This window comes from Diplotaxodon limnothrissa, linkage group LG10, assembly GCF_057381915.1.
Source record: "Diplotaxodon limnothrissa isolate DT_005_m linkage group LG10, D_limnothrissa_male_GT1.1, whole genome shotgun sequence".
Classification (NCBI taxonomy): domain Eukaryota; kingdom Metazoa; phylum Chordata; class Actinopteri; order Cichliformes; family Cichlidae; genus Diplotaxodon; species Diplotaxodon limnothrissa.
In genome coordinates, this window is record NC_140605.1 from 12,095,298 (window position 1) to 12,120,217 (window position 24,920).

Sequence of the window (24,920 nt, forward strand, 5' to 3'; positions counted from 1 at the left end):
TAATCTGTTACTGGCTCCATTTGTGTCACTGCACTGTGCAGGTTTCACCACTAGAGGGACACATTTTACTTTCAAAGAGTCTGCTGTTACAGATTTAAAGTTTGAATCCCCCAAAACAGCATCAGAGAATTTCCCATCATTCTGATTGATGTGTGCTAGTGAGGATTTTTTCCAGCTATTTTGGTTGTAATTGCTAACTGTGTGTGTGTGTGTGTGTGTGTGTGTGTGTGTGTAGAGCTACCTGTTCCTGCTATCCTCTGACTACGAGAGGTCAGAGTGGAGGGAAAGCATTCAGAAACTACAAAAGAAAGGTACGATTGTGTTCACTTTTCAAACACTGCTCCACAGAAACATAAAGGTTTGACCCCCACCTCCCTATATGATGTTTATGATATTTATTTCCTTTCTTTTTCTTCCAGACCTCCAGTCATGCGTGTTAAGTTCTGTAGAGCTCCAAGTATTGACCAGCTCTTGTTTCAAACTCCGAACAGTCCACAACATTCCTGTCACCGGCAACAAAGACGGTAAGAAACACGAGCAGGAACATTTTTGTTTCCCTCTCCCTCTTCCCTCTGCTTTGAATTTAACTTCACACAAAAGTGCCTGTTACACTCTGAGCACTAAAAAAACCACATAATAAGTTAGGGGGGCCTTGCAGGAGATAAATTTAGGCTACAATATGTTTCTCATCTAGCTCGGAGCAGTCAGTGCCGCGCAGTGTGTCGGTGGCGTGCTCGCAGCTTCTATATGTTTGTTTTTTCCTCCCGATCTCCTCATTGCAGCCACTCTCAGAGTCTTGGGGGTGGGGGGGTGGGGGTGACATTAAAGCCATCTGCTCCATCTACTCTGATCTGCTCAGATGGCAAGAGGGTCTCTCACACAAAGACAATACTCATGCACAGACACAGAGCTCTTACACTGAAAGGCACGCTGTCCTGATGTTTTTGTGTCGTGTTTCCTTTCTGTGCATTAGAATCTCTGTGTTTGATATCCAATAGATTTAAAGTCATTTTCAGATGGATTTTAGTTTTGTATTTTCAAAGTAGTCAGCAGAATGACAAGTGACACTTAAGTGGTAGCATATTTTTTGGTGTGCTTTACCCCACGCCCCCAAACGAGGTGTTTTATTTCAATGCAACTGAACTTTATGTCTGATTCTCTGTTTTTTTAATTTAACATTTAACACGGCATCAGGCTGTCAAAATAACAGATAAGTAAGTCAGACGTGACAGTACATAACACCACACATGGATACACAACATGACATACAGACAGATTACTGTTAAAAATGCATTTGCACCACTTGACATGGTTTTAATAAGAGAATTAACTCTGTTTGCTTTCCCTAAACAGGTTCTTCTCACTGCTTTGGTGGACTTTTCCTTACATGTTATCTTCCTGCTGCTTTCTGTGAGAGCTTACTGAGATTCCTGTGTTTTAAATCAGACTTCAACTCCTGCGTTGTCTTAGACTTTTGACCCGCTCCTCATTACGAAGCTAGAATAAACACACACACACACACACACACACACCTCCATCCTGACATGTGATGCAGGGAGCACAGCAGGGGTTTAAATGGAGACCAGCTGGTGGAGGAATGTCTCTCATACTTAAGAGGATGGATGACTTAAATACTCACTCTTTCATTTGACTCCATTGAATAATCATCAGTTATCACATATTAGTTCATGGTTTTCCATTGAGCATAATAGATAGAAAGGGCAGTCGGTCTGCTATGATGCTGAACCTATGAACCGACTCTCTGTGAAACTCCCCTGTTAGTTATATAAAACACACACGCACAGTTAACCCCGAGGGCTGACTGCTCTCCTCTCAGCTGCCAACAGTGGAGCTCACAGCAGTTCTGCTGCCCTCCACCCTGGTTTATTTACCAGGAAGCAGCCGGGCTTCACAGGCCTCAACCAAAGCAGGACTGTATCCTCTTCATGTTTCTGTCGGCGGTACAAAGAGGGGTGTATGGGCTGGCCAAAAAAAAAAAAAAAGAGATCCACCCACGATCTCTATTCAAAGGGCAGCTCAGTTTCGATGGCAGACGTCTGTGCACTGCTAATGTGTGGTCTGATGCCAATCTGACAAAAGGCTGTAATAACGGTTAATTTTCTTTCAGATCCTCCAATAGTTGTTTCCTCAGCCGTTTCCCTGATTTCGTTTTATTCTGTTTTTTTCTGAAGTCATGTGAAGTTTAATCTGTCTCTTCTCAAATGTTGATAACTGACTGCTGGAGGGAATGAGAACCAAAACACTCAAATGAATGATTAAAAACAATAAGAATGTAATCTCCAGTTCGGACCACCCAAGAAAGAATACAAAAACCCACTAGGGTTCCCACTAATCTGCCCCACTGAGCAATTTTAGTTTGAATGGATCTGGATGTGGCAACACACGCTTTAACAGTGAACTTTCAAACTTCACACATATTTGCATGGTTCATTTTACCTTGATGAATACCACTAATTCATGAGCCGACAGAGGGGGAAAAGGTGCTCTAAATGGCCACGTGAGCTGACCCGCTTCCAGCGAAGGGAAAGAGACTCGTTCACAAAAAGCTGAAAGAGCATGTAGCATTAAAGTCCTGCTGTTGGAAACAACAGAAGCAAGTTTAGTGTCAGTGCCAGTAAACGAGTCTGCAACAGATAGAAAATAATACCACAGCTGTCAGTGATAATAAAGACTAATAGCCTGCACACAGGTGCAAAATAGGGTAAGCTCGAGAGAGAGAGCTAGTATCATCATTAGCATTTAGTGATCAGGCAGTACAGGAACAAAAAAATGTACGAGATGCAGCAGAAATGAAATGAAACCTGCTGGTAGAGCTCATGCTCCATGAGACGAGTTCCTTCTCCTTTGTTTCTTTCTCTCACAGTTTATCTTTTTTCTTTACAATATCATCGCAGAGATAAAGACAGGATGCCGGAGGATCATACATTTTATAGTTTGCAATGACTTCTGATTACCCTGCTGATTTTTGTGCACGGACTCCCGTATGTGCACCCGTGCTGCTCTAACTGCTCTGTGTGCTTGTTTTCCAGATGAGGAGACTCCTGGCCTGTACGGCTTTCTGCATGTGATTGTCCACTCTGCCAAAGGATTCGAGCAGTCAGCCAGTAAGTCTGCCAGAAACAGCTTCTTTTTTTCTTTTTTTTTTTCCTCTAACTGCACTTGTGCGCACACTCCGGCTCAGCATCTGCTTACACATAGCGGCTGCGCATATACTTGTCTGCCAGCAAAACACATGACCCAGTCAATCATCACAGCCGGCACATGCAGTTTCCATCATCACATGGCCAAGATGCAAAGGAAGGAAAAATCAAGAGAGAGAGGGAGAGAATGAGGTTGTCTCAGAGGAAGCGTTGAAGCCAAAGTGGGATTCCTGCGGTTGTTTTCGTTAAGCAGACATCACAAGTGACAAAGATGCTGAAGGCACATTGAAAAGGAGGAACGTCAAAATCACAAACAGCAGCATTCAGAAGTGGACAGCTGGCAATTGTAATACCACTCGTCTTTGTTCACACACTATGCTATTGCCTTACCTTGCACAAATGTTTCTTTGTATAGCTGTGTGCGTGTGTATGCGTGTGTGTTATCTACCGAGCTTGACGTTGGCTGAACCTCCACAAAGGCTGTTTCAGATGTGTCAGCGGTGGACAGCTGGTGCTCCGGTACACTCCGTGCCCCGTGTTGCTCAAGCACCAGTTCAAATATCGAATATCAGGAGAAGAGATGGAGAGGGAGAAATGATTTCCTCAGTTACCATGACAGCCTTCAGTGCTGGCCCACAAGAATTTCCCAGTTAATGGATTGGAAAGCACTCTCTCCTGAAAGCCTGTTTGATCCTCAATGGAGCGCAGAGAGCTAAAGGCTTTATGGAGTATGTGTGTGTGTGTGTGTGTGGAAGCAACTTTGGTAGTTTCACTGATACAGTTTTGATGTTGGTATCTCCAGTGGAGCGTACAGACCCAGGGTGGGGCATGCAAGCCGTGGAGGCATGGAGGATGTGCTGGACTTGTTTGGGACCGTGGTGTTCATGATGATGATGAGGGAGGTTTACGGGGATGCCGTGAGAGAAGTGCTGACCTTGATGATATATAACACTACTGTTACACAGACAAGTGTTCTAAATGAGGACAAGAGTCGAATTATTAATTATCAGATTTAATTATTGGAGTTAAAGTGAAGCTTCAGCCATCCATAACTTATATCTGATTTCATTCATTCGTACAGGTCCTCTAATGTGTGTTTACACAGGTTTAATGCCTTTTACTTGTGGTAGATAAATGGGTGGGTGATCACTGTTTATATGTATGTGTGTGAGTCACTGAAGTAAATTTATCTACTATACCTGATGATGTATTTCCAGTGGCATGTGTTCATTATTCATATTTTACTTTGTAAGGTTTATTGCTGTGATTTCAGGATTAGGCAATCTCTTCAGTATGGTTATACCAATCTTTTAATACTATATAGGTTAGTTCAAAAGTCTAGTTTTGAACTGCTGTGGGTTCTGAGTCTCCATGTAAACAAAAACGCCTTTAAATGTAGGGACTGTGACTAGTAAAGGGAGGGAGGTGACTGATATGATGGAGAGAAGGAATGAGCCGTTTGGAGGGAGAGGGTGAGATGGAGGCAAATGATTCGCTGAGGTGACCCCTAAAGGAAGCAGTCGAAAAAAGAAGAATGAGGAAAGTGTAGTGTCTGCTATCATACTCTGCCCTGCAAAACAAAAACAGTCACATGCTCCAAAATCTCCCCAGATCGCCTGTAACATTCGAGTCCCTAATAAACTTTGGCAATGTCACAACGTTTGTTTCCATTCAGAGTTTTGCATTGATGATGGGAGAACATGAAGTCTTACATAACACATCCCAAAAAATCTCAATGGGGTTGAGATCTGGACTCTGCGGTGGCCGGTGCATGTGAGACAATGAGGTCTCCTTAACCACTCTTTCACAATTTGAGCGCAATGAATTCTTGTATTGTGTTCTTGAAATATTCCTGTACTGTCAGAGGATAAAGATGGAAAAATCTGGTCATGCAGTGTATCCAGGTGAAGCTGGACCTGACAAACTGAAGCACCCCACATCAAAATACATCCCCCACAGACTTAGTAGAAGAAGGCATGATGGATGCATCATTTCATCCACCTCTCTTCTTGTCGTCCATCAGTCTGGAGCGGGGTTCATTTTATAGAAAAGGCTTAACTGCACTAAAGGTTAAGTGATCAATTCAGCAACAACAGTTTTATTTAATTTGAAAGTTCAACAAAAGAAATCAAATAATAGCTCAAATTAAATAAACCCTTAGTAATATAATACACGCCTTTTATGGTGACTATGTCTGACTAACATCAGGACGGTACATCTTTGCCAATTGCTTCCTACAGCTTTATTTAATATTCATGTTTAGTTTTTAAAACCTGTCCAGCATCGGCACAGTTTCTCTGGGGTTTCAAACACATACAGAGATCACTGAGACACACTGTATTCCTCTGCTTGTAGAATTTCCTCCAATACCACAAATGACTAAAATTACAAAGCCCCCTCCAGATGTAGCTTAATGATGGGATTCGGTTTGTGTACAGGTTTTGTGTGGCGATGTTCCAGCCTGTGTTAAAGCTTCAGCGCGGTTCCAGTTGCGTTGTCGGTACTCTACTTTATCGTCTCTGGCATTTCAGATTTCAATGTGCGAGGATTTTGCAGCAATTTCCTCTTTTGCATAATCGTGTGTGCGCATGTGGTTTCTGTTATTGCAAATGGTGATTATTTTCATATTAGAATGGAAATGTGTAATGATCTGAAACAGCAGTCATTATTCACTGTGTCAGGTTAAGTGGGCACTGAATGCTCCACAGTAGGCTTTCTCTTTCCCCCTCCCCCTCCTTTTTTTTTTTTTTTTTTTTTTTTAAATCAAGTAAGCATATAGTCGAAGATTTTACTGAAGCTGTTATTTATGCCACTACAATCTTCCCCCAGTGGGAAAGGGCTTGGAAGCGCAGCCCAGGGCAAAGTTAGTCAAACTGGGTCACAGAGGGAAAAGCTGGGAGTTGAGCGTCTCCCAAAAACTCAGATAGAAAAAAAATCTATGGAAATACTGACCTAGATGAGAAGCAAAAAACATGTCATGTCATTTTATTCTTGCTTTATTTTTATTTGTTTGTATGTGTGAGTGTTTGCATGTCGTTCCCTTCAGAAAGATGCAACAGTTAGCTCAATACACACCTATAGAACTGCACTTTCTGCATAGGGTGGGGGCACAGATCCACATTAGAAGATGAGAGAAAGGTGCATTTTAAAATTTTATTTTATGGTCAATGCACAGTTAAAGCACCTACTTGGCATTTTTAAAATTTTTGTTTCGTTTTGACGTTTTTGCTTTTCGATGTTTTTCCTGTAAGGCTCAAGTTCAAACCACTGCTGAAAGTGTTCACACGTTCTCAAGACTGTATTTCTGTGTAATCCAATCCAGCCATGGCTGCATGTATTCTCTATGTCAGGCTTTTATTAGTTTTCTTCTTCTGGGTTCTGTTTAAACAGTTGAATTATGGCATTTCCCTGCTTATTATGTTTTGTAGTCTGAGAAGAATATTTTGTCCTGAAGCAGCGGTTTTGGTGACTGTGATCTGTAGCTGCTGAGACACTAGTTAGTTGAACTGATTATCACGCGTCTCCTGATTCTGTGAACCAACAGTTTGAACCAGCATTCGGCGCAGCCTCGGGCAAAGATTAGCCTGCTGTATAAGAACATACGCGCCCCACAAGGGCTACAGCCCACAGCTAATTGAGATGGAAAAGGATGGTATCCATTAACCCTGTATTTAGGGGTCAGAGACCCCATGCTGACCAATAAATCCCCCTCATACTCTGAGCCTGGTGGCGACCTGCCAGAAAAATGAAAACTCCAGGCCTCTTTTAGTCTGTCCTACTTCTCAAAGCCCTCTTGGATCCACTGTGAGGACACAAAGACCTCTCAAAATATGCTCTCCATGGCCTTGTTTGAATTTTAGGTCTAGGCACATAAACCCATTTCAGCTGGAGAGGAAATAAACTTCCAGAGAAAACTGGGAGCTGCTCAGGACTATGTATACGCTTCTCTACTCCAGGGCTAGATGAAACGAAGAGGATTAAATCACATTAGAGTTGCACACAAAGAACCGGTTGAATCGCTCATTGCAACCATCAGAATGTTGCCGCCTCTTTAATGAAGCAGACTGTGACAGGTAGTTTAAGGATTTTTCCAGATGTCAAATCAGAAGTGACAGCCGTGAGCTGTTATGCTTCCGTACATAGCGGAAGCGTGCAATAACTGCTTCATGTTTTTTTTTAAATATCCCCCAGATGGTCGCACTGAATTTCCCCTTCATTGAACTTCCCTCGTACCACCACCGCTAATCTCTTCCTAACTGGGAGTGATTATGGCAAAACCTTTTAGGATGCTGAGAAAACAAACAAAGGGGGAATAAAACCAGATGGGACGACATTCCTTTATACTGTACGCTCCTTTTTATCCTATAGATACATGTGCAACCCTTTTTTCCAGTCGCAGCTCATCCAGGTGATGTGGTTGGTATCCTCTCATAACCCGGCTCGTGTCAGGCTCTTAAATCTTGTGATCGTGATGATGACTTTGCTTGTGACTTTTTTTTTGTTTGTTTAAATTAATGTCTTTTTTTATTTTATTGCATATGTAATTAAACCCACTCCCCTGCCGTTCAGCTCTCTTGCTTAATCTTAGTGACTGTCCCGGTGAAAGGTCGAACCACTCACCCATCCATCATGCTGTCTAGTGGAAGTTAACCCGAGGGGTTAAGTCCAACATAGGGGATGTAGTGGAGACGCTTTACAGACAGCTGGTAGCACAGTCTGCAGGAATGGTTTCAGGAGCATTTAAAGAAACACATTAACAGACTTAATTGCTCTGTGTAAGAGCTGAGTGTGAGCTGATCCCAGAGGAGGGAAGCGGGGCGGGATACTGCTGCGGTATGAGGATGTTAAGAGTGGCGAGGGGCTGCCGGTGCTGATTGTGTACACAGGGAGGAGATTGTTGCCTGTCTGCTGTCAAACGGTAGCATATTGACAAATTGGAGGGCTTTTTTCACCTTTTAATTGCACATTTGTTAGAAATCTGTGAAATCAGTCTTTAGAAGTGATACTTTTATACATGTTTGCACTTTTGGCTGTGCTCTTATGGTGATTCCAACATTCACTGTTCACAGCTTCCCTCATATTTAGTTGTTTTCTTTCTTTTCATAAGACAAGTCTTGTGTCCTAAGTTGAGTTTTTTAATGGATTTTTGGCTGTTGGTTATTATGTTAACACATCATCATGGCTTCAAGGGAAAATATTTTATTTTATTTATTCATTAAATAAAGACTCAAATGTATATTTAAATATCAGGCAGTTCAATTGGAGGATTGATGCTATATATATTTGACCTTTTCCAGTAAATCAATCAGTTGCAGTGCAAAAAGAATCCACTTGTCTTTCATTGGAAGCTGGTCTGGCCAAAATCATCCCTAAGATGCTCGGAGAGGGAAAGTGTCTGTATTGTGTGCTTTACGTCTTATGTTCATGTGATTGTTTTTATATGGTGCTTTGAAATGTCAAGTATCTTCTGCTGCTATCAAATTTCCACACAGGGAACGATAAATGTATCTGTCCAACACCCGTCTGCGGCAGTTAAACATGTGTAACAGCATGTTTTAGTCATTTTTAAACATCTACAATATGTTTGATCTTCTTTTTTTTTTTTTTTTTTTTAGTGTTCTCCAGTGCTTCACATTTTGTCTGTCATACTCTGTTGTTGTTTCATCTCACCGACCTGTCTACTCTCTGTGCTTTCAGATCTATACTGCACTCTCGAAGTAGACTCATTTGGATACTTTGTCAGCAAGGCCAAGACCCGAGTCTTCAGGGACACCACAGAGCCTCAGTGGAACGAAGTCAGTCGCAAAGACATCTTTTTTTCTTTTCTTATTTTTTTTAACTGTGCTGTTTTCATCTTCATTGTTCTCCTTGTTTACATCCGTGTCACTGCACAGGAGTTTGAGATTGAGTTGGAGGGCTCCCAGTACCTTCGGATCCTGTGCTACGAGAAGTGTTACGACAAAAGCATGCTGAACAAAGACGACAATGAGATTGTGGACAAGATTATGGGCAAAGGGCAAGTCCAGGTAGGAGACCGGCTGTAAAATAGACCATGCACAAAGAGAGATGTCTGTGTCCTCTTGGGGGGAGATTTTCCACCATATGACTCATTTTAATTAGCTGTCTAGCTTCTGCACACAATTGTATGGTTTGTAGTGGTTACCTCTAATGATGCTGGTTGGATTAATAGTGTGAAGGAGAGTTTATTTAAGGGGGGTTCCCCCTGTCTTATTGTGAGAAACGTCTCCATAAAACTCCCTTTCAGTCTCGTTAACTAGATACGGCCTCCACAGTGGAATCTGCGGTTTCTTGGTATTGAGGCGAAATGCCGTTCTCCACTCGCTGTTTAGTTTTTGCTGAAAAGCCTACAGAGGTGTCACATTTCCATTTTTTCCAGAACGTCTTCAAAAAAATCTATTTGGTCAAGTGAAGCTTGACTCCTGTCAGTTTTCTGCAAATTGCAGCTGTTGTAGTTTCCTCCTCTGCTGCCCTGTAATCGATCAAACTTCACATTATGAAAGTGGGTCAACTCGGAGGGCTTTTAAACGCCGTTATCTTCAATTCATGCCCTCATGTTTCTCTCAAGTGGCGGGTGTCTATGCCAGAGGTGAGTTTATGGCAGGTTATTTATAATCCTGCTTTTGACTCTGGACTAAGCAGGTAAAGTTTTGTTTGTGGCTGCTGCATGCAGCATAATACTCTTAGTTGATGCAAAGCATCTGTTACAAGTTGCATCAGGAATAAACAGGAATACAAATCCTCCCTCCTCTGATATCAGGAAAGTGGGACACACATCAGTCACGTTTGTAAAGTTGGATTTTTAGGGGAGGAATGTGTCTCAAAAATATCTTATAAATCTTATAAATCTTATGTGAATGAGCGGATATGTTTCTCCTCAGACCCAAGTTCCCGCAGTCTCTTAAAGGGGCTTTGAAGTTTGTTGTTTGTTACAGCATTTCCTGTTTGTCACTAGATCTTTCCAGTCTTTTCTCTTTCATTTTGATGCTTTACGTCCTTCAGTGTTGGCTTTGAAAGCAAAACACCCTGCCTGAAATGGCATCTTTTTGTGCCTTATCGACAGCTTCAATATCAGGCAGTGAGTAGTTAAACTTTTAAGACTGAGATTTTAGTGCTGGTTTAACAGACAATGGGATACAATAGAAGCTACATCAGCTCATTAGTTCTGCAACATTGTGACTTAACTATGAAAACCTGAGGCGGATGCTGCTGCTGAAACGTTACTGGGAACATCGATTTCAAGCCAACATCAGGCAGAACCCTCCCCTCTCCCCCCGCAGAAAACAAACAAATACACCACATGCTTTTGCTGGGGGGGGGTGTGTGTGTGGAGGTTTAGTAAGGCGGATAGAATGGCATGTTCTGTCCCAGACGCGTGGGGGGTGGGAATACTGTGAATATGTTATACATAGTAGGTTTGTGGGTGAACCTGTCAACAGTGCATCCACTGAATGCAAAGGCCCTGATCCTGAGCACAACACTGCTGCTTAAGTCTCTGAATGAAACAACATATGTGTCCTAAAACAGGAGAATTTATGGTCTTACTGCTTATTAGTTGGTTTCTTGTCATTCTTTAAATGTTCATGAATGCTTCAGACATGGTGGCACTTGTGTTAGACTCATATGTTTATTACAGCCACGAAGGAGTCCTGCAGAGCCCACAGAGAGCAGGACCTGAGCTGTTTGCTTTCCTGAAGCTGGGTTGAGAAGGAGCCTTCAGTGTTTTGCTTTGCTCTCTGGAGACCCTGTGATTTATTTAAAAAGCTTGTGGAATACTGACTGACCGTAAAAGGGCATATCGAGAGGGAAGTTTTTTTTTCTTTCTTCTTTTTTTTAAATCCGCTGTGGTTACTTTGTTGAGAAAGTCGATCGCCTCTATCGTCAGAAGATCGTGGTACGATTCGAGCCAGAGATTTTGTTATGATAGTACCAAGAAAGCATTTTTTGATACAGACTTGTAAGGAGGTGCATAATGTGGGATTTCCGCCAGTGTACACGCACACGTTAACTGTGGGAATTAAGGTGACTTGATTGAATTGCTTTATTTCCATTTGGGCTGACATCCCCTCCAACCAATGGCACTTAGTTTTAAAAGCTCCAATACATGGATGTTTTTGAAATTATAAACTTTTCAGGGTCAGATTTTTCTTTTTTCTGATTTTTGCTAGTGTGATTCAGCCAAAGTAAAACAGGACACCAACTCCTGCACTGGTTAAGAGTGCAGACACTCGCTTGGCCTCTAAACCATCCTCTACCTCATGCACTGTGCAAGTTTGCCCTTTATGTGTCAGCTGTAACTTGCAATACTCGTCTTCAGAGGGCCACTTATGTAACCGGGTAGGCTGAGCGGCAGAAACGCATCATATCGCCCTGCTTCACCAGTCCTTTCATCTGATAACACTTGTGCAGCCCATCTCAGCCTCCTCTGGGCTCACCTTGTTTGGGTTTAATTACTTGGCTTATCTGAGGAGGAATTTGTCACCAGCTCCCAGCTCCATATGACTACATTAGTCGGTCTCCATTTCCCACCTATCAGGGCTTTAATTGAGGAAATGGGATCCTACTGCAGGTATTGTGCTTCCCAAGACTCTAGTTGGACATCTTCAATCATTTTGCACAAGCACAAGTTTTCAAAGATGAGTTGAAAACAACAGGAAGTTGGTTATTTGAGGCCTGAAGTTACTTTAAAATGCTGATTTCTGTGAGGCTTCCTTCACAATCACATTAGCATGATGACAGTTTTATTGGATTAAATGGGACTTACACCTACTATCAATACTTTGATGCAAATTAGCATCGCAAGTCACAGGATTTTCTCAAGTCTGTGTCACATTTTTAAAAATATCAAACCGAGGTTGATGTTGTTTCGAGTCTGTCACTAAAGCGATCCCATCCAACACCATGTGGTGCTGCACTGAACCGCCTCCTCCTCAGTGTTCTTTCTATAGAGGAGCTTCGTGTTCTCTCAAGAGTCATGTAACAGCTCTAATAATCTCCTCACTACTTCAGCCCTCTCCCTCCCCACTTGTTCCCATCATCCCTTCAGCACCGCACAACGCTGGGGGTTGTTGTTATTGGTTTGAGCGCGTGGCAGCCCCTCATCTCGACACAGACGACGCGGAGTGCGGCGTTGTCAAGCCGCGAAAAGCAATAACCTGATAGTTTTGAGCAGTCTCCCGGAGATAATGGGAGCCAGAGAAGTTGGGCATTAGGTACAGAAGGAGAGCAGTGATGATGTTGTTTGTTCCCGGCAGCTCTCGCCTCCCTCTCCGAAGCCGCGGAGCCGGACAGGGGTGCACACACATTAGGCCGGCATTACTGTAAAGCTCCGGGTGCAAAGGGGTTGTAAAGTTTGAGGTGAGCATCCACGTGCACTCAAGTTCCCACTTAGGAGCCTGAGGTCTTTCATCACGATGAAGCATTAGATGCAAAGGTTGAGGGGTTTATTGGTCAAAGTGCCATTGTTTGGGATAGTAGCCGGCTGATCGTAGCAGTAAAACTTCTAGACCGGTGGAAATGTGCCAGTGTAGAAAGCTCAGGCCCCGAGCTCTGATCTCATCTCTCAAGTACTGCGTCAAACTTGATGCCAACATAAAGCTCTCATTAGAATGAAATACAGCCTGGTGAGTGTATTTAGAAGTATGCACACTATGATGTAAACAGTGAAGCAAGCGTAGGGAGATTTTTCCATTTTTCATTTCTTATTATTATGGGGGGTAAATTCTACATTCTGGTGCTGCTTAGCATGTTATTAACACTCCCAGGAATAAAATAGGTTCTCCTTTTATTTGTTTTTTATGGGAATTGGGCCTCGGACTCTTCTAGGCTTTTTTTCTCCTAGAATGCATGTTTTTTCCAACACATCTTCCCTCTGGGCGATGCAAGGTGGCGGAATTTCATGCAATGTTAGTTTTTAACTCAAAGCTCAGTGGTTTTAATGAAGGTGTGTGTTTCCATGTGTCAGTGTGTAGATATTAATATTAATTAGTGTCTAATAGATGGTGTCATCTATTTTATTGTTGTGCCCTGTCCTTTAGGGCTGCGATTTGTCATGTTTCCACCATGCACACAGCCCCTGTGGCTATACACATCCACACACACACTGCTGTCATCAACGCTAACAGATGGGACTCCACTGTGTGTGTTCAGCCCCCCTGGGGGGAAAACCACAGACTCACATACACACACACAGCTGGGTGACAGGCTAATACATTGTAAACGATATCAATAACTTCAGCCGGCTACATTACCTGACATTTATTAGCTTATACCTCCTTTGTCTGGCCTGGTGTTGTATGTTGGGATGGGGAGTGTGGATGTTCACTGCTTAACAAAGATTGTCCCAGTGCTCATTTGCTCTCTTACTCCTAAGCCTACTTATTTTATTATGTTTCTTCCCTTTGCAGTTTTTAAGCCATGTTTTTTAATGAGTCTCATATCTCATGGTCTCTGTGTTTGAGCATATGGCACTTTTTTTTATTGATGGGCCCCAATTAAGCCGACTTCCTCATCAGACGATCCTTGATCAGTGGAGCTGATAGCAGCTTTTTGATGGATTTTTATTTTTTCCCTGTCATCTTTCCACAAAGAAGCCCTCACTTAGACAGCCTTTGTTCCCTCTTAAAACATTCACTCCCTGCCACTTGGGATATGCATGCCCTAAATAACTACACGCACTCTCAGATCATGCGAATGTGCAGATACCCCCGTTTTTTCCCTATCTATCTTCTCTCTGGGAGTAGAATAGGAAAAACCCCAGACCTGCCAAATTTAGTTTGAGTGTATGTTACAAAAAAAGGTCACATTTGATCACCGTTTTTCATCAAGCTTGATGCTTTTGTTGGGTTTTTCTTGGACGGTCTAGACTTGAAAGAAAAGCAAAAATAAGGATTGTAACGCTGGACTGCTCTCATGCAAACCGAAGGCCGAGATGTCCTTAAGTATTAATGGCATGATGCTAATCGTGTAGTAGCCTTCCATTCAGTTTGTAAGTCGCTAAATAATATCTGAGATTGTTTCCAGTCTAATGCCAGGCCTAGAAAAGAATGTGTCAGGAGGACACTTGTTTAAATAACAGTGACGTCTGGATTTAAAAGCTAGGATGGCGACATTTGAAGCACTCAAGTTTAAGATCGACAATCTAGTGGGTGACAAGCCCCATCTTTTATCTACAGTTATATGCTGTGGTCTTTACACTGCTTAGAAAATGCAAAGAGGTTATGGCTGCACATGCTGATACTTAACAGATATAATGTCGTTTGTTGTGTTATTACAGTCCTAGTTTAGCATGCCAAAGTACCATTAACTGATTAGCAGTGAAAACAAAGTACAGATGAGGCTAAAGTCTTTTTAATTTGGATAATGGAGCTGGACAATTTGAGCAACCGCCAAAGTTATTATAATTCATTTTTAGGGGAACATGAATGTGCTTACAAAGTTTTATGGCAGTCCATCTCAGATTTGATTCTGAATCTAGAAAGTTACAAGTAAAGAGATGTCAGAAGAAAAAGCGTCAGCTGCTGCTATCTGCGCTAGTTGTGGGCGTTGGGCAGAGATTTGATTCGGCTAGAAAAGAAAGTAAACGGTGATCCATGTGAAGCAGAAGGGCTACCGGATGGATAAGGACAGTGGAAGAATAAAGCGAGAATGTGAAAAGGCCACTTAAAGGCCAGAGGATCTCTTTGGGACCCCTTCACATTGCTCTCTTCCACATTTGTACCTTTCTTTTTTTTCCCCCTTGCTAAAAAGTACAAATGCACTGCTTTCCAATGAACCGCCGAAATGTCGAGGGCAAGCTAGTTCAGTAATTGTTCCTCATCATAACATTACATAATCCTTCAGGAAAGAATTAGGCATTGACAACAGATGTCTGATTTCCTACCATGAAAACATGCATATGTAGAACATGTGGTAAAGGCGGTCGGAGGGAAACAGAAGAGAATGACATGGAGCAAAAGAATAGGAATGAGAGTCCCAGATGGTGGCCAATTATGTGATGCTGGGAGTTAAAGTGAGAACAAAGGATCTCATCACAGCCTGAGAAATGAAATGCTCTCCAGAGAGGAACCGTGAATTTCTCTGTGCAGTTGCTACCACCCTTTTGTCTCATAAAAGAGTTCAGGGTTCAGGAATAATTGGTAACAGTCTAAAGGGGCTTTCAGATAATACAAAGAGTGTCATGTTTGAACACTCAAACATGAGAGGCCACGAACGCTGCATCGCCAGAAAATCATGATCGGGATGAGAGCCTCTTGTCCAACCTCAAGAGCCTGGGGTTTTTTTTTTGTCTTTTCTTTTTTCTTTTTAGCAAATCATGATCAGTTGTTGTAGCTGTTGATCAAACTTCCCTGTGTTGTTCTCATTGTTTCTGCTGCCAAGTAACATCGTGGCCTGAGACATGAAGAGAATAACACTGCAGATGGAGGCAAGAACAGAAAGAGAAGTAAGAAGTGGTCATTAGTAATCACAAGTAGACTTCTAGTTAACACCCCAGCCTCTCATTGTCTTTGTTACGCTGCTGTGTTTCCGACAGCCAGCTCTTATCCAGCCACTGCTACCAAGCCAGTAAATGCTGACAAAAGAGATTTTGTAGTCCATATCAGAGTAATTTCATTTAAAACCTCTGTTCCCCCGATTTGTTTTTGTATTCTAGGACTTTCTAGTTCAGGCCTCAGGTTTCTCATATCTCACATACACACATCTCCTGGCTGTTCTCGAGCTGTGGAATTATACACAGCAGATGACATTGGGGTGGGGGCTCGGGGCAGCGAATCACCTCAGTCCTCTCATCACGTCCCCGCCTGACTCTCTGAGGGATAAAGCCCATTTCATGCTTGACTCTGCCTGCCAGCACATTGTGAGGCCCAGCCCTGTGTACAGTTCTGGGCTTTTCTCATCTTTGTTTATGTGTGTTTAAAATCAAGTGGCAAAACTCTAAAGTACTTAGTTGCAAAGGAGGTATTTGGGTAGCATGATGCATGTGAGCTACAGAGACTAAACGTGACTTTAAACACGGTGGTGGTAAATCAAAAATTCTGCTCAATTTTTTTTGTGTGTTCTGTTAAAACCAGACAGTGATTTTCCATAATCTTTATTTCTATCCTACACGAAACAGCTGTTGGCTGCATTCTTGTAATCAGTGCACCAGTATGAGAATTGATTTCCTCATCTAAATCTCTACAACAAAGTGAAAAAGGATTTTTCTGCCCTTCTTCATTGTCCCCCTTTGTCCTTGGCTGACTGATGAGCCAGCTTTACAGAGACACCCCACAGTGTCTCTCTGCCTTCGTTCTTAATCAGATTTCACATCTCTGACAGAAACAAGTCTCTGAACACCAGCTGCAACTCTTTTTTTTTTTTTTTTTTGTTTGTTAAATCCCCCAAACCCCAGTGAGACCAAGATACTTTCTCCCTTTCCCTCTTGTTGTTGTTGGCAGTCTTCTGACAAGCATTAAAGTAAATGAGCCTCAGCTACACGCTGTGTCCCAGCTAGGAGAGCCTATTCTGGCTTTCAAGTGGTCAGCCGAGGGACCCGAGCTGTTCTTACAGCGGTAAAATGTGTGGCTGGCAGTTGCTCTGGGCTGATTGTGAACCCCATGTTACCCTGGGAAAGATGGCTGATCAGTTCGGACAGTTATGAAGCTGTAGCTTGAACAAGACTCTGCATTGTTCAAATGCCCTCCTCTTTTGTTTGTTTAGACCTGATGATTGTGCAGGAACTTGAATAATTTCCACATGTCCACAACTGGAGACTGATGCTTGAGCAAGAATTTACCCACAGTGGTTCTGCACTTCATTACAGAGAATGGGTGATGCCCACTGTATGAGGTCTGGTTTCTTCTAAGAGATTCTAAGTACTGGTCTCCATCAGAAATGAATATGTGGAGTTATAAATATTGCCAGAAAGCTTTTTGGATTATACTTTGTGCATGTTTCTGTGCTTTTATGAGATACTACAGAGGTCAGTGTTGGACATCAGGCTGTATATTTACAGCTTTGTTCCAGGCAGCTTTTAAAGAACCAGGAGATACTTTTACTGCAGTGTGATCTCCCTGTTCACCACTCTTCCCCGGGACTTTGTTACTGCTTTGCAGTGTTTCACTAAACGTTTCCCCAGCATCCCTAAGAATCTGTTAGGTAGTATAGTGTGTCAGTGAGGTTTTGGATGTCCCTGTTTTCCATTCTGGAACACTGCTGGGAGCTGAAGGTAGTACAAAACCTCCCTGATCAACAGTTCGTGCAGTTCATGCATAGGGAGCACAATACTATGTGATATTTGAGCAAACTGAGGAGGCCTTTCCCAAGAAGCTGTGAGAAAATCACAAACATGACCATCATGCTCATTAGAGCAGGGCGAGATGACCAAAAATATTTATCACGATATAGATTTGAAAATTTGCGACAACGATATAGCTGACGACATAATTGACACTAGACAAAATACTTTACAACTCCACAATTTTATTAGTGCAAAAAAAAAAAAATCAATGTATTTTCACTTAAACAAGCAGCTGTTTTTTTTAAAAATCTGCATTAAAGTTATATAAAAATTTAACAGTGCAAATGTAAATTACTTGCTAACAGTGGAAATTGGCAAAGTCGTACTAAAACATTTCACAGATTTTCGAGCGCCGTGTACATAAAATCGTTTCGAGGTCAGTAAACACAACCAGAATTCAAACATAAGGCACACGGGATTATAAAGGGCACTGTCGATTTTCAGAAAAATCAAAGGATTGATTTTAAGTGTGCCGTATTTCCAAACAACACGGTAATAACGACGGCCCGCTAGCATGCGCTACCAAAAATAGTGCTTTGTTGTGTATCTGACGGACGAAAGCCAAACCAGTTCCACACCACTGAAGTTGCAGCATTTTTACAAACCAGTTCTGGTTCATCCGTTTCATTCAACGATCTGCTTTAGTTCTTGTCATTCTCCGTCGCCGCCGTGCCTTTTTGGCTATGTGCGTATGAAAACAAAGTCACTGCGCATGCACGTTTTACCCATATTCTATCACGATATTTCATTTTCTTGTCGTTGCCCAACATTATACCGGTATTACCGTGAACGGTATGATATGGCCCAGCCCTAATGCTCATGAGAGATTTTGATGGTGTCTGTCTGTATTTTCCTCTTACAAATTTCCACCAATTTTTTAGCCTTCTTTAAGAACAGTGCAGTTTTCTGTTCTCCTCCCTAAAGGTGCTCCTTGTCCTTAAGTTTCTTAGTCTGTCTGTGCGTATGCCTCTGTAAGCCGTCAGATCACTCTTTATATGCCCCAGCAGCTCTCACACTTTCTCTGTAAGCACGTAAAACCTGAAACGTTCTCATGAAGGTATGCAGTGCTTCTGTTAATCACACTTTTGCTGCTGGATTTCTCGTAATTTCTAAGATGTGATCATACCAGGTTACTCAATTTTACACGTCTCTGGTTGGTGTCTCATTTTTAAAAAGCTTGTGTTTCCTCTGCAGCGTCTGAAGATGAAACAGTAGCTGACTCTTAATCAGTAGCTTGAGGTAATGCAGCTGTTATTTTTGGGTTACTGTGTGCACTTTTTGCATGCTGGAGTGTTACACGGGCATCTGCTGAGCTCTTAGTGATCTAAGTTTGTTCCTGAGCCTCCAGTCACAAACACGTACACTGAATATGCCTGTGAGACTGAGGGGAGAGCGAGTGGACATGAAATCTTCTGGCTGTTACTGCATTCTTTCAAGGCTTCTAGTGAGGTTTAAAGTGAACGTCAGCCCTTTTAAAATAGCACTTTTGTATAACACATCTGTAGCTTTATGCAAGCTTTGACTTTTGACCCCGAACGGAGGCATAATCTGATGCACAGTGGTGACGATATTTTTTACGATGTCTGGTTTATGGCTGAACATAGCTTAAGAAAACAAATGGCTCCAAATAGTATTAAGAGCTTGACTACTGATTAAACTTCAGAAGGAAAAACAGATTTAAGGATTTAGTTTTTGTGTCTTTGATTAAAAACATTTTTCTATGGTTGCTGTTTAAGAATGTAGCTGTTGTAAAATGTGGATTTCTACATGCTTTTTACTCATAAGGTGTTTGACGCTGCGGTTAGCGGCCACAGCCCAAACCTTTGTGCTTTTGTATGTATACTTTTCTTCTTCTTTTTTTTCCCTTTTCCCCCTTTTTGCATTTCAGCACGTCCTGATGACCTTTCCATATTGCTTCCACTCCAGTAATCAGAGGGGGACAAGCTTTCTCCATGTACATGCATTGGAAAATGTGCAGTTAAAGAGTGTAGTGCTCAGACGGCTTCTCCGCCACCTGAAGGATCAAATTTTGATAACTTTGATTATTGCAGCGGCTCTGATTTTCTGTTGAGTCCTTGATCTCTCGTGACATTATGCTCCTCATATAGCTCGACTGTAAGCAGTGCCAGGCGTTTGATCCTGCTTTATGACTTCCTGTCCCAAGGCGAAGGAGGGAAGCTTCCCTTTTCCTGTGCTGTCCACATGAACCCCAGTGCTCCTGTACTAAGCACAGAATCCCTCATTAAATTTTTCCCATTTTTTAACAAATATGATGCATCCTACTCCGTCCTTTATTTGTTTTTATTTAAAAAATATTAGACTTTTTAAAATCAGACTTTGTGGTGTTATTGTTGATGTTGGTTTGGGATGTGATGTTGGTTTGGGATTCGACCGGAGAGAAATGTCAATATTAGTTCCTGATTTTTGGTGCCCACCGGTGATATAAGTTCGATGGTAGATAGGGGGCAGGGTTTAATAAGAATATTTTCTTCTTCCTGCTCCTTTTCACACATGGTTGTTGTGTTTTGTTGACAGAAGATGTGGTTGTTTTGTTTGATTTGTAGTACCAAGTGTGAAATAAATAAAAATGAAATGAAATGAAAAAATGAAATTGTTTTAGAGTCTGTAATCACAGCTAATGATGCTGTTCCCTTCCAATTTCTACTGTACTGAGCTGCAGCCAGCTGACAGCTGGACACTCCACAGCAGGTGCTTAGCTTCTTGCTTGGCAGATATCCTCGCTCCGTAATGAGTTAAAACTATGTAAATATATATTGATAACGGTTAAACTGACGTTTTGTTTGACCCTTCCACAGCCATAAAAACGTAAACTCTTTTTATGGGTTTCCTGACCTGAGATCTCGATGCCGGGGCCCGTTTGTCACCACAAATTAGGCTAAAAGTGATGTAATTGTTTTCACATGGAAGAAGCGTCTCCCCTCCAGACCTCCCTGTGAGGATGTTTTGGACTTCTCAGCTGTGTAAATGATGAGGCCATTACTGTTAGCTATCTAATGTTGAGCTGACACCACATGTAACACATCAGTGGTTGAAGTAAAAGTTAAAGTGTCACTAAACTGTACCCACTAACATGCACCAGTTTGGCTCTGTGATAGACTGACAGCATGTCCATAATGGACATAGAGACAGAGCACCTTTAATAACCTTGGAGAATGGGACTCTTCTCTTCAGCTCCCAGTTTCTCTGCGTTGCTTTGCTTGCAGCAGCCTGTTGCATAACCAGCGTGTCATGTTGAATTCAGCCGAGCAATCTTTTTAAAAAGCGTCCCTGGCACAATCAGAAAATGTTTTGATCCGACGGAGGTTCTGGCTCTAGAGTGTACCTGTTTCCTCCGTTAGTCCTGCTTTCAAAGAGCGAGTGGGCGTTTATGAGGGAGGGGATCTCAAGAGTCTGTTTCACAGTCACAAATTGTTTGAATTATGTAATGTGTGTTGTATAATAGCCAGGAGAGGTGTTTGTGTGTGTGTGTGTTCTAAGAGCTGTGGAGGAGTTGTTTGGGTTGATTACATCTCTGCCTACTTGTATCTCGTTCTCTCCGCCCAGCAAACCTGACAGTGTTTCAGTCAGGCAGCGTGAAGGAGGCAGATCAGCTCTGGTTAAAGAGAAGGCGCCACACTCCAGCCTCCCTGTTTGTGCCACTGGCTGCTTTATGTCAATCATTAGTAGAAAGCACTCTTTCTTTAGTTTCTGCTTTGTCTTGTTTATCTACGATTAGGAAGGAGAAAAAAGCCTGAGGATCAAAGCAGAGAGAGAGATTTGGAGAACAGTTTTCTGCATCAGAGACGACGCTTTAAGTCCGATGTCTGATTTTCTGAACACAAAGGCCGGTCATCATTGCAACAAAGCCACTGGGAGCTTAAGCTGGTGGCTTCTCTGTTGATTAACTAATTGATTTATCACTACGAGTTAATGGCTTTTCTTGAAACTGATTTTTTTTTTTAACGCTGCTTATCGAGAATTGAAAGTGGGAAAGCGATGATGGATGTGTCTGTTACAGGAGAGCTGACCTGCTTTTCCTGGAACTAAAACATCAGAGCTTACAAAACTGATCTTTTCGTGATGGGGACTTTGTGTTCTTCATTAAGGTGTGCTCTCAGTTGTTGGCCTGCTTTTGCACCACCTCGGCCTCATTTGTTCTGATAATGATTATGAGAAATTGCAGGCCAGGCCTTTATCATAATTACAGTGCTTAATTTAGCATTTTTTGGAGACTAAGTGGCTTTTGCCCCAGTCTATTCGTACGTACTGTATAGCTCTAATGTGCATATCAAAAGAGGTACAAATAAAAAGCCACATAGAAACACTATGTTAATGGAGCTAATGCCTGCTCATGTGGACTTCTTTAAAATCACAAAATAATTGTTTAAAAAAGTGCTGAGAAACTTTGCTGGTAAGTAAATTTCTCATAAATGCTGTGTGGGAGTGGGAAGTGTAACAAACGTAGAAAACGGTGACTCTGTGAGAGTTTATGAAAAATGAATGTAGTAGTAATGTTGCATCAGCAGAGAGGTGATATGCACGTGCACACATGCTGCTCAGCAGAAGATGTAGGTGTTCTGTTTGACCATGAGAGACTGAAAGCATGAGCCGGGCTGTCTGCCGTCTGCATAGCATCAAACCTCTCCTCCTCTTCATTATTGATCAGACCTCTTAGAAACGCAGCAGGCTAACTCGTGCGTATTGTTTAAATCAGCGGTCCCCGGGCCTCGGGCCGGTACCGGTCCGTGAGTCGTTTGGTACCGGGCTCAGGTGTGAAATGTATGGTTTTCAGGGTTTTTATCGGTTTTCAGCGTTATTTTGTTATCGTTTTTATCGTTAACTCGGTTTTCCTGGGTCTTTTCACGTGTGTTATGAATAAATCTTCTTTTTTTCGGTACCGGTACTAGTTTTATTTTGTTGTATTTATCTGCGACACCTTAAAGGCCGGTCCGTGAAAATATTGTCGGGCATAAACCGGTCCGTGGCGCAAAAAAGGTTGGGGACCGCTGGTTTTTAAACCAGCGGTCCCCAACCTTTAGCACTTTCTTATCCACCCTCTGCCCAAAACAATCATGTTTTCCTTTAAAAAACTAAGAAATCTCAGTTCTGCTATACTTTCTGATACTGTCGTCTCTTCCTCTCTGTAATTCCCACCAGCTTCCTGCCCCGGCCGTGTAATCTTTCCAGGTGGCTGCGTCCATTCAGCCACGGTTATACACTTAAGCGTGAATTATTGAAGCAGGTCAGCAGCACCGTTCTGTGAGGCTGCGCTCTCTTCATCCTGAAACTGGGTCACAATGTTCAGATGTAACACAGCCTTGTCCCCAGACTAGCAGAGATCACAACACTGAGATCACAGCCTCAGCATAGTGGGTGCCCATCCACATCCCAGCAAAGGGCAGGTTGGCTCACATGATGAAATCACACCCAACACCAGGCTCTATATCGGGAATAGTTACCAAAACAGGGGGAATGTGTCATCCTCCACTGGCTGTACATCTTAGCAAAGTGCAGTTTTAAAGATCAAGCTTATTCCAGGTGTGACAGACACTCAGACGGGTGGATGATCTCCATCCTGCAAAATGTGGACATGTTAAGGATGTGCAAAGACTTCTTATCACAACGTCCTCACCTGCTTACCGCAAAAGTAAGAAAATAGACCCAGACCCCTCGGGTTATGTGGTCCCCTGATGTTATGGTGCTTTAGTAGTTAGGAACTGTTCCACAAAGTTCTTTTCTGGGTTTAAAAAAATATATATAAATCTGCCTTGTGCAGCTTTGACTTTATTTTATGTTTATTTCAGGCAAACGCAAAGCTCTGCTCAGACTTAATGCAGTCATTTCTTTCTAGAGACGGTAGGAGGGGAATCAGTTGTAATTAAAGAAAAAGTTCACTGTGTTGTTTTGCTGTAATTATCTCCACCAAAGAGGATTTGCTGTTTGCCTTTTTGAGGAAAAATGATTATCTTGTGTTTGATGAACAAATACACTCTGAGCCAGGGAACAGCACAGTTTACTCTTAGAGTTGATTTTGCATCTGATGTTCTGCCTTTAGCTTTTTTTTTCAGGTGGATGTATGTAACACAAAGAGTTTGAGGTATTGCAACATCTTTACTGTTTCATTCCTGTCATTGGTGGACGTCGGAGTGACTCGGATCATGTGAAACCATAATGAAGAATTATGGACACAGACATTAGGATAAATAAAGAGACAAGCATTAAACAGAGAGAAAATATATATATATATATATATATATATATATATATATATATATATATATATATATATATATATATATATATATATATATATATATATATATATATATATATATATATATATAATAATTACATGGATTTTACTAATTAGTAAAATCCATGAAGAACTGCGTGTATACAAGGTGTGATCTCATTGTTTAGTCGGAGGCTTGTGATGCAGAGTGCAGCATTACTGCTTCACCATTTGTTCTTGCATCACCCTTCTTCTCAACCTGTTTTCCTTGCTCTCCTTCACTTTGTTTCTGTGTCCTTACCGTTGTGCATCTACGTGTGCTGATCACACTTCACTGTACTCTTCGGCTAGATGTACCACAATCTATTAATATGTACACCCTGAATATGCTGACTCTGAAAGAGCACAAAAACACGCTTTACCTCTCTTCAGCCACGCCCAAAGACACACACAGATTCAAGCTAAGCCTTTTCTTCGCTCACTCCTTTTCCTTCCCTCCTCTGTCTCCTTCACCACTTTTGTTCCAAAGTGCTTAATAAGTGATGGAGCGGTTAATCGGAGGATGCCCCCAATGGCTCAGATGAAAGACATGCAGGAATAATCTGCAGTGCACCCTAAGGCTGTGATTTCCCACCGAGCCAAACCTCCTCCCGCCTTTGCGCTCTCATCTTAGCACTCTCACTCTTAACCTCGAAACCTCATACCCCATTTTCCCATCTTCCTCCATAAGAGAGCAGGAGAGATCAAAGAGGTGGAGCAGATCATCCTGTAAACATACTTGCAGACCCATCGAATTAACCCTGATTGAATTATCCGCTCGCAGTGTGGTTTCTAGCTATCGCAGCCACCCGGCCACTGATGTCAGCCGGTCGCTGGCCTAAGAAAGATGCACGTGATTGATATTCCCAAACAATCACCTTTGTTCCACTGTCAGCTGCTTTGGGGATCAACCGAGGTGTGGCCAAAATATGGATGTACACATACGCACATTCTCAGATGCCAGCTTTCTATGTATCCTGCTCTTGCTGTGTTTGCAGGCTGGAACGAACAAACAAACCTGTGCGTGTGTCCATTGTGATAGCCAAAATGGAAAACTATAAAGGTTAATGGCCTGCCTGCACTTTGGTGAAGGTTTTTTTTTTTTTTGTTTTTGATTTTGTTTTTGTGAAAGCAAAAAAAAAAAAAAAAAAAGAAAGCACTAAAATAGTGAATGTCCTAAAAAAAACTTACC

At 42.1% G+C, this 24,920-nt stretch overlaps 1 protein-coding gene across 2 annotated transcripts in view; it reads left to right on the forward strand.

The window, feature by feature from the left end:
* Positions 1-24,920, forward strand: part of abr (ABR activator of RhoGEF and GTPase) — a 121,683-nt gene that overhangs the window by 76,111 nt on the left and 20,652 nt on the right. For both annotated transcript variants that reach the window (XM_085364403.1, XM_085364404.1), the window contains exons 12-16: positions 236-311; positions 420-524; positions 3,051-3,125; positions 8,859-8,956; positions 9,056-9,187. In XM_085364403.1, the coding sequence (XP_085220529.1) occupies positions 236-311; positions 420-524; positions 3,051-3,125; positions 8,859-8,956; positions 9,056-9,187 (486 nt within the window). The remainder of the gene's footprint in view (positions 1-235; positions 312-419; positions 525-3,050; positions 3,126-8,858; positions 8,957-9,055; positions 9,188-24,920) is intronic.